The sequence below is a fragment of the Leuciscus leuciscus genome (genome assembly GCF_965113295.1).
Source record: "Leuciscus leuciscus genome assembly, chromosome: 15".
In the NCBI taxonomy this organism is placed as follows: Eukaryota; Metazoa; Chordata; class Actinopteri; order Cypriniformes; family Leuciscidae; genus Leuciscus; species Leuciscus leuciscus.
Genome location: NC_138739.1, coordinates 15,028,453 through 15,039,864, shown reverse-complemented (window position 1 = coordinate 15,039,864; position 11,412 = coordinate 15,028,453). Strand labels below are relative to the sequence as shown.

General features: G+C 35.3%; 1 protein-coding gene across 2 annotated transcripts; it reads left to right on the top strand.

The window, feature by feature from the left end:
- Nucleotides 1-2,070: 2,070 nt before the first annotated feature.
- Nucleotides 2,071-9,769, top strand: LOC309476020 (uncharacterized protein). 2 transcript variants are annotated; one of them, XM_082139113.1, is made up of 8 exons: nucleotides 2,071-2,387; nucleotides 2,630-2,956; nucleotides 3,947-4,276; nucleotides 4,465-4,800; nucleotides 6,654-6,983; nucleotides 7,324-7,410; nucleotides 7,533-7,567; nucleotides 8,884-9,769. In XM_082139113.1, the coding sequence occupies exons 1-8, from the start codon at nucleotides 2,336-2,338 to the stop codon at nucleotides 9,016-9,018; spliced, it is 1,632 nt and encodes a 543-aa protein (XP_081995239.1). In that variant the 5' UTR covers nucleotides 2,071-2,335; the 3' UTR covers nucleotides 9,019-9,769. The 2 variants fall into 2 exon arrangements, with proteins under 2 accessions (XP_081995239.1, XP_081995238.1); XM_082139112.1 differs by having other exon boundaries at nucleotides 7,315-7,410.
- Nucleotides 9,770-11,412: the final 1,643 nt, after the last annotated feature.

Below are 11,412 nucleotides of genomic sequence, written 5' to 3'. Positions count from 1 at the left end.
GTGAGTTTGTTATCAGAAATAACTGAACTAAGCTAATCATTTATAGAGTGACTGTCTCTGTACATTACTTACTGATGGACGAAATGTTCACAATTTTAAGATTCAACTTTTGACATTTACTAAAGCTAACTGATGTTCAACTCGATCTTTAGCAATATGACCAGTGTCTAATCCACTGTGATTTTAATATTTATATATATATATATTAATTTTAAAAATGTAAAAAAAAAAAAAATTTATGTAAACTAAAAATAGATCAAGGAGTGAGCCTGAGGCTGTTGAAGTTTAGCCAATGGGCTAAAAAAGCAGGGGCCTGTACCATGAAGCCGGTTTAGGTGGCTAGCCAGCTATGTTTCAGTTTAGTTTCCGCCAACCCTGGGTTTTAGGTACTATGAAAGTAGCTTGGCTTTAATCGGTGTTCGTTGCCATGGTATCTTACGCTGCACGGCTAACCTGCACCGGGGCAGGTTATGTTCTGGATTCAAGATCTCAGACTGAAGTTTGACCAATCAGCTGAGAGCAAAGAAACATATAGGTGACGTAACTTATTCCCAGTGTCTGTTAAAAACACGGTTTGTCGAACCATTCGTAAGGTGGTCCTCGCTCTGCCCCTTGAATAGTTTCATTAATCGTGTTCCCTGGAGATTTATCGGCCATGTCCATAAAAGAGGGCTTTTATAAAATTGCCGGTAAGATATATTGATAGGGTGACATCATACGAACACATTTTATTTTATTTTTTTCAAAAAGCAAATTGCACAAATATATACAATATAATACATGTTAAGAATTATTTTAAATCTTTATTATTATTCTGTTAATCTTATGATAGGATTCCCTAGCTTTCTTAGTAGTACAAATACGTTCTATATTTATGTAAAATGATTTATATATGTATGTGTAGCCTATGTGTAATATAGCCTATAGCCTATTTTTATAATGTATATAAAATGTGCATGTATCATTTTTTTATATATTATAAATATAGGCTATATTACACATAGGCTGTGTTAACACATACATGCATAATTTTACATAAATATAGAACGTATTTGTTTAACTTATACATTAACAATCAGCAATCTTTCTCCAACAGTCTTCTCTTGCTTTGGCAGCAGAGACCGTATTGTTTCGAGCTTGAAATACATATTTAAATTCATCGTAATTCTGAATGATTATCTCTTGCTCCTCCGCGGGAAAATATATCGCTCACGCTCTACCCGCGATTGGTTGTTCAGTGTCGACGTCACTCTTTTATGTGCACGCGCGCGTGGAGTAATCATAGCTTGAGGATCAAAGCCTGAGTTGACAGAGAAAGTTGATGAGCTGCATCATGGTACCAATAAAGCCTGATTGCATCGGTTTGGTTTTGTCAACTCAAAACTAATCCTGTAACCCCGAGTTTGTTCAGCTACCTTCATGGTACAGGCCCCTGGTCTCCTTCCCTGCTTATGACAACATTAGGAAGTGTTGAGCTTTTTCTTTTATGCTAACATTGCAACCTTAAGTCTTAAATTGTGGCTTTGTCAATACGCCAATTAATGTTTCCTCTTATTAAAAAAAAAAAAAAAACTCTGGCAACGGTGAGGCAGAAGTCTCGGATTCTGCAGTCGGAAGACGTTTCTCTCTGATCAAAAGCATGGTGGGAAACGACTTGCTGACGACACAGCTTAATGCTCATTGGTTTAATGATGTATAATGTGATGTATTGATCTCTTCTAAATGTTTGATTTAAAAAAATAGATTTTAAACACTGATATCATGTTATAAATTATGTGTGAATATTCCCAAATTTTCTGACATTGCTATATTTGTTTCATATAACTGTTGTCATATTTCTAAATAAAATTATTAATCTTAAAAATTAATATAACAATCCTGTATTAAAGTAAAAAAGAACGTTTTTCGAATGGAATAAAATAGCAAATGCTTTGGATGTCTTATTCAACATTATATATTTTCACATAAAAATAACGGAACCTAAATCCAGTTTGCTGTCCAGCAAGCAGCAACACAGCGCATGAGCGTGAATCACGCGAGGGACGCGGCATCAGCCTTTGATGTGTCTGATACACTAGCCTACTACGAGAGAGATCTGCATGTCCGTTGTGGTTGCACTTTTTCTCTCTTCTCCTCTCCTCTCCTCTCCTCACTGCAGGGCGAGGCTCATCTCAAACGAGCCTAACCGGCCATCATTACTAACAGAAGCTGAAAAATACTTGTTTTGTACAGTTTAAAGAACGTTGGACGCATCACAGATTACTTTCAGTTTCACTGGTGAAACAGCACTTTTACATCACCGAATCTGCTGTCATTTTACGCAAACATTCTGAAAATGCAGAGTGTCTCAAATATGCGCTCATTGCGCGTTTATTTACTTTTGTACGGTAAGACATTTTTTTGGTTATAATTTCTTATAACTTTCTTTAGGACAACGATGAACGAACGTGAAGCAGTTTAGTTTATATTCGCAGGAAATTAGTTTAATAGGCCTGTATGTATTTTGCTTGACCATTCTAAGACATTTATTTGTTACAGTCTCCTTTCTGGTCAACGACAAAAATGAACGTGAACGTGATTTGTGTGTTGTTGTTGTTGTTTGGCTCATAACTGTTAATTTCTTCTTCAGGTGTTTTTGGTGTTGGTACAGATGGAGAGTTAGTGTCTGTGATGGAGGGAGATTCAGTCACTCTAAAAAATCTTATAGAAAAAAAACAACAACAAGAAATGATATGGTATTTTAATAAAATTAGCATCGCTGAAGTCACTGGAGATCAGAGTAAGATCTGTACAGATGTTCAGTGTAAAGAGAGATTCAGAGACAGACTGAAGCTGGATCTTCAGACTGGATCTCTGACCATCACAAACATCAGAGCCACAGACTCTGGACTTTATGATGCATGGATCTCCAGCAGAAACCATGGCGGTGGAGAATCCTACTCTGTTGTTGTTCGTGGTAAGTCGTTATTTTTAAAGTTCCCCTAGAGTCAATAATGTTATCCCTTAAAACTTTTTTTTTTTTTTATCACCAAAATGACATAAGTAAACAGTTTTTTTCCTATAAATAAATAAATAAATATATATATAGTCATGCCTTTAATTAGATTGAATGTAACTCTACACCCTCGCTTCCTGGATATGTGGGGTTAATGAATATGCTAATTAGCCCTGCCTCCACTCACTCACAACCGCTCAGATCCACTGGCTTAACTTCACTGTTGTAAACGACACGTTGCACAATGGCAAGTGGAAATACAGGTTTAATTCAGGCATATGTTTTAACAAGAAAATGATGTAGAAGAAGTAGTGGAAGACAGTATTATACAGGCTCCTCTACAAGTTGATGTATCAGAATGGTAATGCAATTATGTATCGCTCTCTACAACATCAGACACACATCAGTAATTAATATGATTGGCCTTTGGATTGACTACATTGTCAAACAGCTGATAATGTGTGTTACACAAACCATGTTCCTATTCGCCAGTCTGCCTTCTAACAATCATCAGAAACACTTTGAACAACTCAGAACGTCAGTGGAGAGGGGCATTTAGTTCATCATAACATCATAATACACATCATAATAGAAAAATAGAAAACATTTCTGAAGTATTATCATGGATAACATTCATCTATGTAATGTTCATGAATTGTATGATGTTCATTATGTTAAATAAGATCATTCAGTATATTGATAAATGTTTGTCTGATGAGTGAATGTGTAAATCAATGATGTTCTTCTGCTGTTTGTTTACATGTGTTACATTTATATACATTTAGGGGTGTGCAATATCAAAAAAAAGATTTTAAAAAATGTGCTGATACCTTGGCTGGTTTAGTCCGGACATAAACTAGCTTTTCATATTCTTCATATTCATATCCTGTTGAGTAATTTTTTGCTCATAGGGGGTTTTCTTTTCTTCTTTTTCTTCTTCTTCTTCTTCAGGTTTGTCTGGTGCTGATAAAGATGAAGTGTCAGTGATGGAGGGAGATTCAGTCACTCTAAAAACTGGTGTTAAAACAAACCAACAAGAAAAGATTAAATGGTATTTTAATGACATTCGAATAGCTCAAATCACTGTAGATCAGAGTAAGATCTGTACAGATGTTCAGTGTAATAAAGGCACTGAGAGATTCATAGGCAGACTAAAGCTGGACAAACGGACTGGATCTCTGACCATCACAAACATCAGGACATCAGACGCTGGACTTTATAAACTACAGATCATCAACAGCAGAAGCAGCATCATGAAGAGATTTATTGCTACTGTCGCTAGTGAGTATAATAGTATTGACTCATTAAATATATTCATCTTTGATCTGATTGGTTGATCTACTATAAGAAGTCAGAGAAGACATATTTCTCTTATCACAATCTTTATGATCTGGAGAAAACATTTTCACAGCACTTTCCTGTTGTGTAATTATGTTTGGTTTATAATTAACTGTTCATTTCTTCTTCAGATGTGTCTGGTGTTGGTACAGATGAAGTGTCAGTGTCTGTGATGGAGGGAGATTCAGTCACTCTAAACACTAGTGTTAAAACAAACCAGCAAGAGGAGATTATATGGTATTTCAATGGCATCCGTATAGCTCGAATCAATGGAGATCTCAGTTATATCTGTACTGTTGTTCAGTGTAATGAAGATACTGAGAGATTCAGAGACAGACTGAAGCTGGATCATCAGACTGGATCTCTGACCATCACAAACATCACAAACACAGACTCTGGAGTTTATGAACTAAGTATCATCAGCAGCAGGACCAGCATCATGACGAAATTCAGCATTTTTGTTCGTGGTGAGTCGCTATGTTTAAAAACAAGAACTGTAAATTTAAATTGCATCAATAATGTGTTTAGTGATATTTTTGCAGTGACATTCAGTGATGATTTATTTTTATTTTTTTTACTTGTAAATTAATTCACATTTATTCACGTTTACAGTTAAAGGGGACCAATTATGCCACTTTTTACAAGATGTAATATAATTTGCCCTAAATGCCTCTTTTTGGGTGTCTGTATCTTTAAATGCAAATGAGCTGCTGCTCCCCCCTTTCCAGAAGAGGGCTGTGCCTCGAATACTCTAGCAACAGCAAAACAGGAAAACAAAAATGAATGACAGTGAAAATACCGCTGATATATGCTAGAGGTGGAGTGGGACACTTATGAAGGAGAGACTCCAGCAGAAGTAGAACCTCTAGAATGCATCTAAATGAAGATGTTTCTGAATGGTTAGTTTATAAATTGATAAAACAGAGAACATTTAGACCATTTTCCACATATCGTGGGCATGGCCTAATCCTTGCGTTACGTCATAAAAGACAGTAGATGTACAGAATACTGTATATACACTTCATTTTCAGTCTCGCTCACAGTTGAGTGCACAGACCTCTCAAAGTATATTCCCCGTGAGCGTAGAAAGAAGCATTGTCTAGAGATCATCTATAGTGAACTTTTGTTTTCAAGCACTCAAATCACTCGCACATGCCATTATAAAGCCTGTGTATACCTTATTAAAACTAACAGCGTTACCCCCGCACCCCAGTTCCATTCGAGACCAGCAAGTTTTTCGGGCCGAAATTGAACCGACCTTTCCGGCCTGGAAACCCCTTTTCAGCAGTGAAATGTTCTGAATGGTGAGAGAAAGGACACAGGTCAGGAATCTGCACCGGAAATATGTTGGTGAATTTTGCACAATATTGGCTACAAGTGTGTTGTTGTGCTCACTCTGATCCAGTTTCAACAGCGTTTCTCAGAAATTGCTTACTGTACCTTTAAACAGATGATAATTAAAAGTGATCAGAGATTGTTTGATGAGGTGTCATCTTCACAACAAAACTAACTGATAAAATAAAAACTCAATGAAAAACACTTTAAAAGAGAAGACCTAGAAAGAGATGGCTGAGAGACATTACGAAAGTTTCAGAGGAATATCACCGGAAAAAATTAAGGGTTATGATCAGGCATGAGCTTTAAGATCCATGTTAATATTAGAAAAGCTTTCCATTGCTGGAGAGACCTAAGTGGGAAAGCCTGAAAATGGACGTCGTGGTTGTATTGTTTTTGCTCCATACATGAGATCCAGAACCAAGATTATGCTGTTGGTGTAATATTAGCTATAGTAACAGGACAGTTTTGAGTTTCATTATTTCTCTGGAGATGGTGTGCTGCTACTGCCGCTAACAACCAACTCTTGCTTATACTCGTTTACTATGTTCATTTTTTGTTCTTTCTTTCTGCTTTATTTTTCGCAAAGAATAATTTTGCCCTTGCTTATGATAAAGTGACATCAACTCATACATTGCATGTTCATGCATTTTGTGGGCGGGGGCAATAAAGGGATGGATGTGTTTGTTTGGGTTGATTTCAAATATCAACAGCGTTTCTCAGAAATCGCTTACTGCACCTTTAAATGCATCTGTTATTTCATACTGTGTTTCATACTACTGTGCGTTTTTTAGTTCATTAGGAATCCAAACTCCAGAGGATTTGAGGTAAAAACAACTATGCAAATTGTGTTTGATAAGCACTGAAGGTCAACAAATGGGAAATAGCATGATTTTTATAAAAATTTGATATCAGCAGTTCTTGATATTGTGTGTTTTGTTAGTTTTAAAAATATCCTACAATCATCTGTTGGTTTGTGTTTCAGGTGTTTCTGCTGCTGAACGAGATAAAATGAAAAAGTCAGTGAAGGAGGGAGAATCTGTCACTTTAGATTTTGATTCCGGTGAATTAAAAAAAATTTATAATTCGATTATGTGGTATTTTAATGACACTCTCATCGCTGAAATCACTGGAGATCAGAGTAAGATCTGTACAGATGTTCAGTGTAAAGAGAGATTCAGAGACAGGCTGAAAGTGAATCAGACTGGATCTCTAAACATCTCAAACACCAGAAACACAGACTCTGGAGAATATAAACTAGAGATCAACAACACCAGATTCAGCATCATAAAGAACTTCAGAGTTAATGTCATTGGTGAGTATCATTAAGTCACTCAAATCAATCCAGTAAATGTTTTCATTGTGGCCTCTTTGAAAAAGTGACTTGGACTCAATATTAAAATATAATTGTGATCATCGCTATCACCTTAACATGCAGATCAGGTGATAGACAATTAACATGATAAATACAGACAATTATGAATGCTGTTTTCTGTTCAGCTCACCGTAATGCTGTTCTTCTAAAACCCACCATCATTTATCAGTTAATTCAATGTGATACAAATGATGACCAAAGTAGCAGACACATATATTGGTCAAGTTTTTTGTCTCAGTCACTTTGTTAGTAATAATAAGTCTGTCTTCAGCTGTTGTAGCAGGAATAAATGCTGTTGCTGTTGCTGTTGCTGTTGTTCTTGGTGTCCTGCTGTTTGTTGCTGGATCTGCTGCTGTGATTTACAAATGTGAGTATTACATACAGTTTATGTAACAAAATGAAAATTATGGTATTTATTGTCAATTTTTGACCTTTAGAACATGTAAATATTTTGATTCTTATTCTAATGAACCAAAGTACTGTGTGCAGGCATCACGGAGAGCAGTGCGAATCACAATCATCAGGTAAGATATATGAGCACTGAATCTCCCTGCATAAAAACTGATTCAGATCTGTGAGTTTGCAACATGTTTGAGTGTTTTGTGTAGTTTCACTCAGAAATCATAGAAACACCAGTAATAACTCCCATACTGTTTTACTATACAATAAAGATGAATACGTGAATACATTTTATGTTATTATAAAATTACAATAATTTGTATTGCTGTCATTATATTATTATAATTCTATTTATTTACCATATAGGCTGTTACAACCCTAGTCTAGAGAATCAGGGTGTAATACAAATGTTTCTTACAAGTAAACTCCCAAATAAACTAAATGACAAAAATATAAGAAAACAAAAAACACAACTTTATTGAGAGAGCTGGTTAGAGCACCAGAACTGTATTTTTTTTCATATTCGCCAGTAGGATAATTCAAGCATTTTAGATGTGCAGGCTGTTTAGGAAGATGGTTTCAACAGAAGCTATTTTTGCTGTACAGAGGAATGTTTGAGTTCTGAAACTTAGAATATTATTGTCGCACTTTAACCACAAATATTTTTATTTATTTTTATTAAATTCATTCGGGAAGTTTTGTGATTTTCAAATTTTAAAAAGTAACGAATCCTTCCCTCGCGGGTCAATTTGACCCCCTTAGGATTGAATGGAATGTGAGGAATTCTTCAGTACACATAGAAAAACCTAAAAATGCTCAAAATTCTAAAACTTTACCAGAAAATGATTTTATAATGTCTACATGTGTATCTTAATGCATACTGAAGAGAAACTGACATTAGGACCCAGCGGAACAGCTCATTTGCTCCAAAGAGCTATAAGGCCAGCTAGTGGCTAAAGTCCTGAAATATCATGTTATATTATTATTTTTCGACAAAAGATCAGCAAAAAGGAAAAAGATTGAATCCCAATGAAAGAGATTTTGACCTGAATTAAAAGGGTTATGCATGAATTTAAGCTGAAAGCATGTGAGGAATGTGCTTAAATTACTATTTATTTATTATTTATTGATCAAATCTAGTAATTTAAAGGTAAATAAAATAAAAATAACAAAGGATATCCAAAAAAATGCATTAAAAAATAGAAAAAAATATTATCAAAATGAGATAAAATAAGCTGTCTGGACAGACGAAAAAAACTAAGTATAATTTTAGGGCTTTGGGTCATTTTGACCCACGAGGGAAAGATATGTTAAGTGCGAGGGAAGGATGAAAGTTAAGACATGTTTATTTTTTTTGTAAAAGAAAACCACCATGCATTACTCAGATGAATCATCAGTCCCATTCCTTTCTTTTACCTTCTGTGAATCTGTTTTATTACAGACATCTGCTGCAGAGGACTCTGCACCAGATTCAGTGTTACACACAGTACCTGATTCTCAGAATAACACTCAATTGACGGGTGTGGATTCCCCTGAACTGTCTGTGACTGACTCTGCCATTGAGACACCACAGTAACGTTTCTGATTCTGATCTACTCTTTAAACTTTTCTTCTTCTTCTTCTTCTTCTTCTTCTTCTTCTTTTAGGAGAAAACTAAAATGTTCTCCTATTCAAGCTACATCCACCAAACTCTTACGGTTTTCCTAAAAATTACCATCAAAACTTTAAAAAAATCCCAGACTTACCAGATTTCAAACTCAAACTGTTAAAATTCTAATTTAAACTGCCAGAAACCCATTATACCTCAATTAAGCTGCCATTATATGTAATATTTCTAAGCCATAAACTCATTTAAGCTTCCATTCTATATAATATTTTCTATAAAAAATTCTAGCTTGAAGAACTACTAAACTAAAACATAAAACTTTAAACCTTCAAACTTAAGTTAAAACTACTTCAAACTTCCCTGCTATGTTTTCTCAAGCCATCATCAAAGTGAGTCTACAAACTTTTTTATTTAGTTAATTATTTAGATTCTTTCAAAAAGAGAATACAAAGAGAAGATGAATGAGAGAAGAGGATCAGCAAAACACTCACAACCACACTCAGTAGTGCCACAATACCAAGATTACACTATTAGGTACCATACTGAAATATCACCTCAACACCAGTTTCAACTAATTCAAATTCAAACTAATTTTTAAAAATTCATATATATGCTATAAAGTAAGAAACAAAGAAATGTGTTGGCAGCAATACAATAGAGTGCTTTGTTTTTCATATAGAGGGTTGGGGTTTATTGAAGTGATCCAGACAGGAACAGTGAGACATTTAGTGTTGTCACGATACCAAAATTATTGTTTCGATACCGATACCAAGTCAAGTATTGCGATTTCGATACTTTTTCGATACTTTTCCTGAAAAGGGAGAAACACTCTCAAATATCATTGCTGTGCTTTATTTTAAAACCGGGACAACATTCTAATCATATAACACACTAATAAATTAACATATGAACAGCAGATATATTAAACATTTGAACAAAATATGAAATATAAAAAATAAATTAGAGCAATGACATTCAAGGTAAAAAAATATATAAATTTAGCAGCATTATCTCATTTATCATAAGAAACATAAGAGCTTTATCTTGATTCTGAACTTTGAATAAAAATATGAACAGTGATTATATTAAACAATGTTTAATATTGGTAACATATGATAAGCCTCATTGGTGATATATTTGACGTGGGGAGAGAGAGATGTGTGGAAGGCCTATACTTCATGTTAAACATAAATATATAGCAGCAAAGACAACGTCGGCAGTGTTGACGGCAAAATAGGCTACAGAATAATTCGTTCTGTATTTGAGAGGTGCAATATTTGAAAATCGATCATATTTTTTTTAAATGACATTTATTGTATTTATGTCAAAACGTTCAAACATCAAAATGTCATTTTTTAATATGTATTCGTGTCAAAATGACATAGAAACATCTTTTCCTATTCTATTTTGCCTGGAAACGCTTCCAACAGGCTTGCGTGTCGCGTGAAAAATAGGCGTCGGTTCTATTTGTAGCATGCACACGTTTCCCTCGAGCCGCGCCCAGACGCGTGTGTCACGCAGGCAGTTAACATGGGAGCCGAAATAAAAACGGACACGACACGCAGCCAGTGTGTCGACTCGCCGGCCTTACAAATCTGGAACGCAGTCATTCTTAGAAGTATCGATACTAATAAATAAAGGAATCGTGACGTTTTTAATTTCCGATTTACTTTTGAAGTATCGGTGCACCGTGCAACAGAGCAAGGTAGGCAACCTACTTCCATATGTCACTCCCCGCGTCATCTTTTTCTACGAGTCGTGGACCACTTGTGCTCGCACATGCAGCCATCTCGCTGTAGTGTTTTGTCACATGACACTGACAGCGGCAGGTTCTTTGCTGCGTGCGTCAGGAAAAAAACACAGACGTCCATAGGGAGGCGTTTTATTTTTTTATTTTATTTTTTTTATAAAGTATCGATACTGAAAAATTTAGGTATCGTGACGTTTTTAATTTCCGAGTATCGCGATACTTTTGAAGTATCGGTACACCGTGCAACACTAGAGACATTTCATTAATAACTGAACATGAATCATTCAAGATGGATATTTTGACCAATTAATGTCCAGCTCTTCACAGAGCGGCTGTCAGTCAAACACTCAGGTACTGAATTGAGTCTGTTCTGATTCTGGTAATTACTAATGTCAGTTGACAATGGAGAGGAACATCCCTGATGAAAACAGCAGCATGCTGTCTCTGATAATCACGTTACAAGCTGGTGTTTTCAGCTGGAATCCTTTTATTTATGTTTAAGTCTATGAAGAACTTTGTGTTTTTGTTGGTTTGTTTGTAATGGCGTAGTTTTGTGGTTAAAGAAAGTCAGTTAAAATCCTGCAAGGGTTCATCAATGAAATATCACCACATTG

Coding starts and splice junctions, on each gene's coding strand:
- LOC309476020 (XM_082139112.1), top strand. CDS start 2,336: ATGCAGAGTGTCTCAAATATGCGCTCATTGCGCGTTTATTTACTTTTG. Junction 2,388..2,629: donor CGTTTATTTACTTTTGTACG/GTAAGACATTTT, acceptor TTTCTTCTTCAG/GTGTTTTTGGTGTTGGTACA. Junction 7,411..7,532: donor TGCTGCTGTGATTTACAAAT/GTGAGTATTACA, acceptor TACTGTGTGCAG/GCATCACGGAGAGCAGTGCG.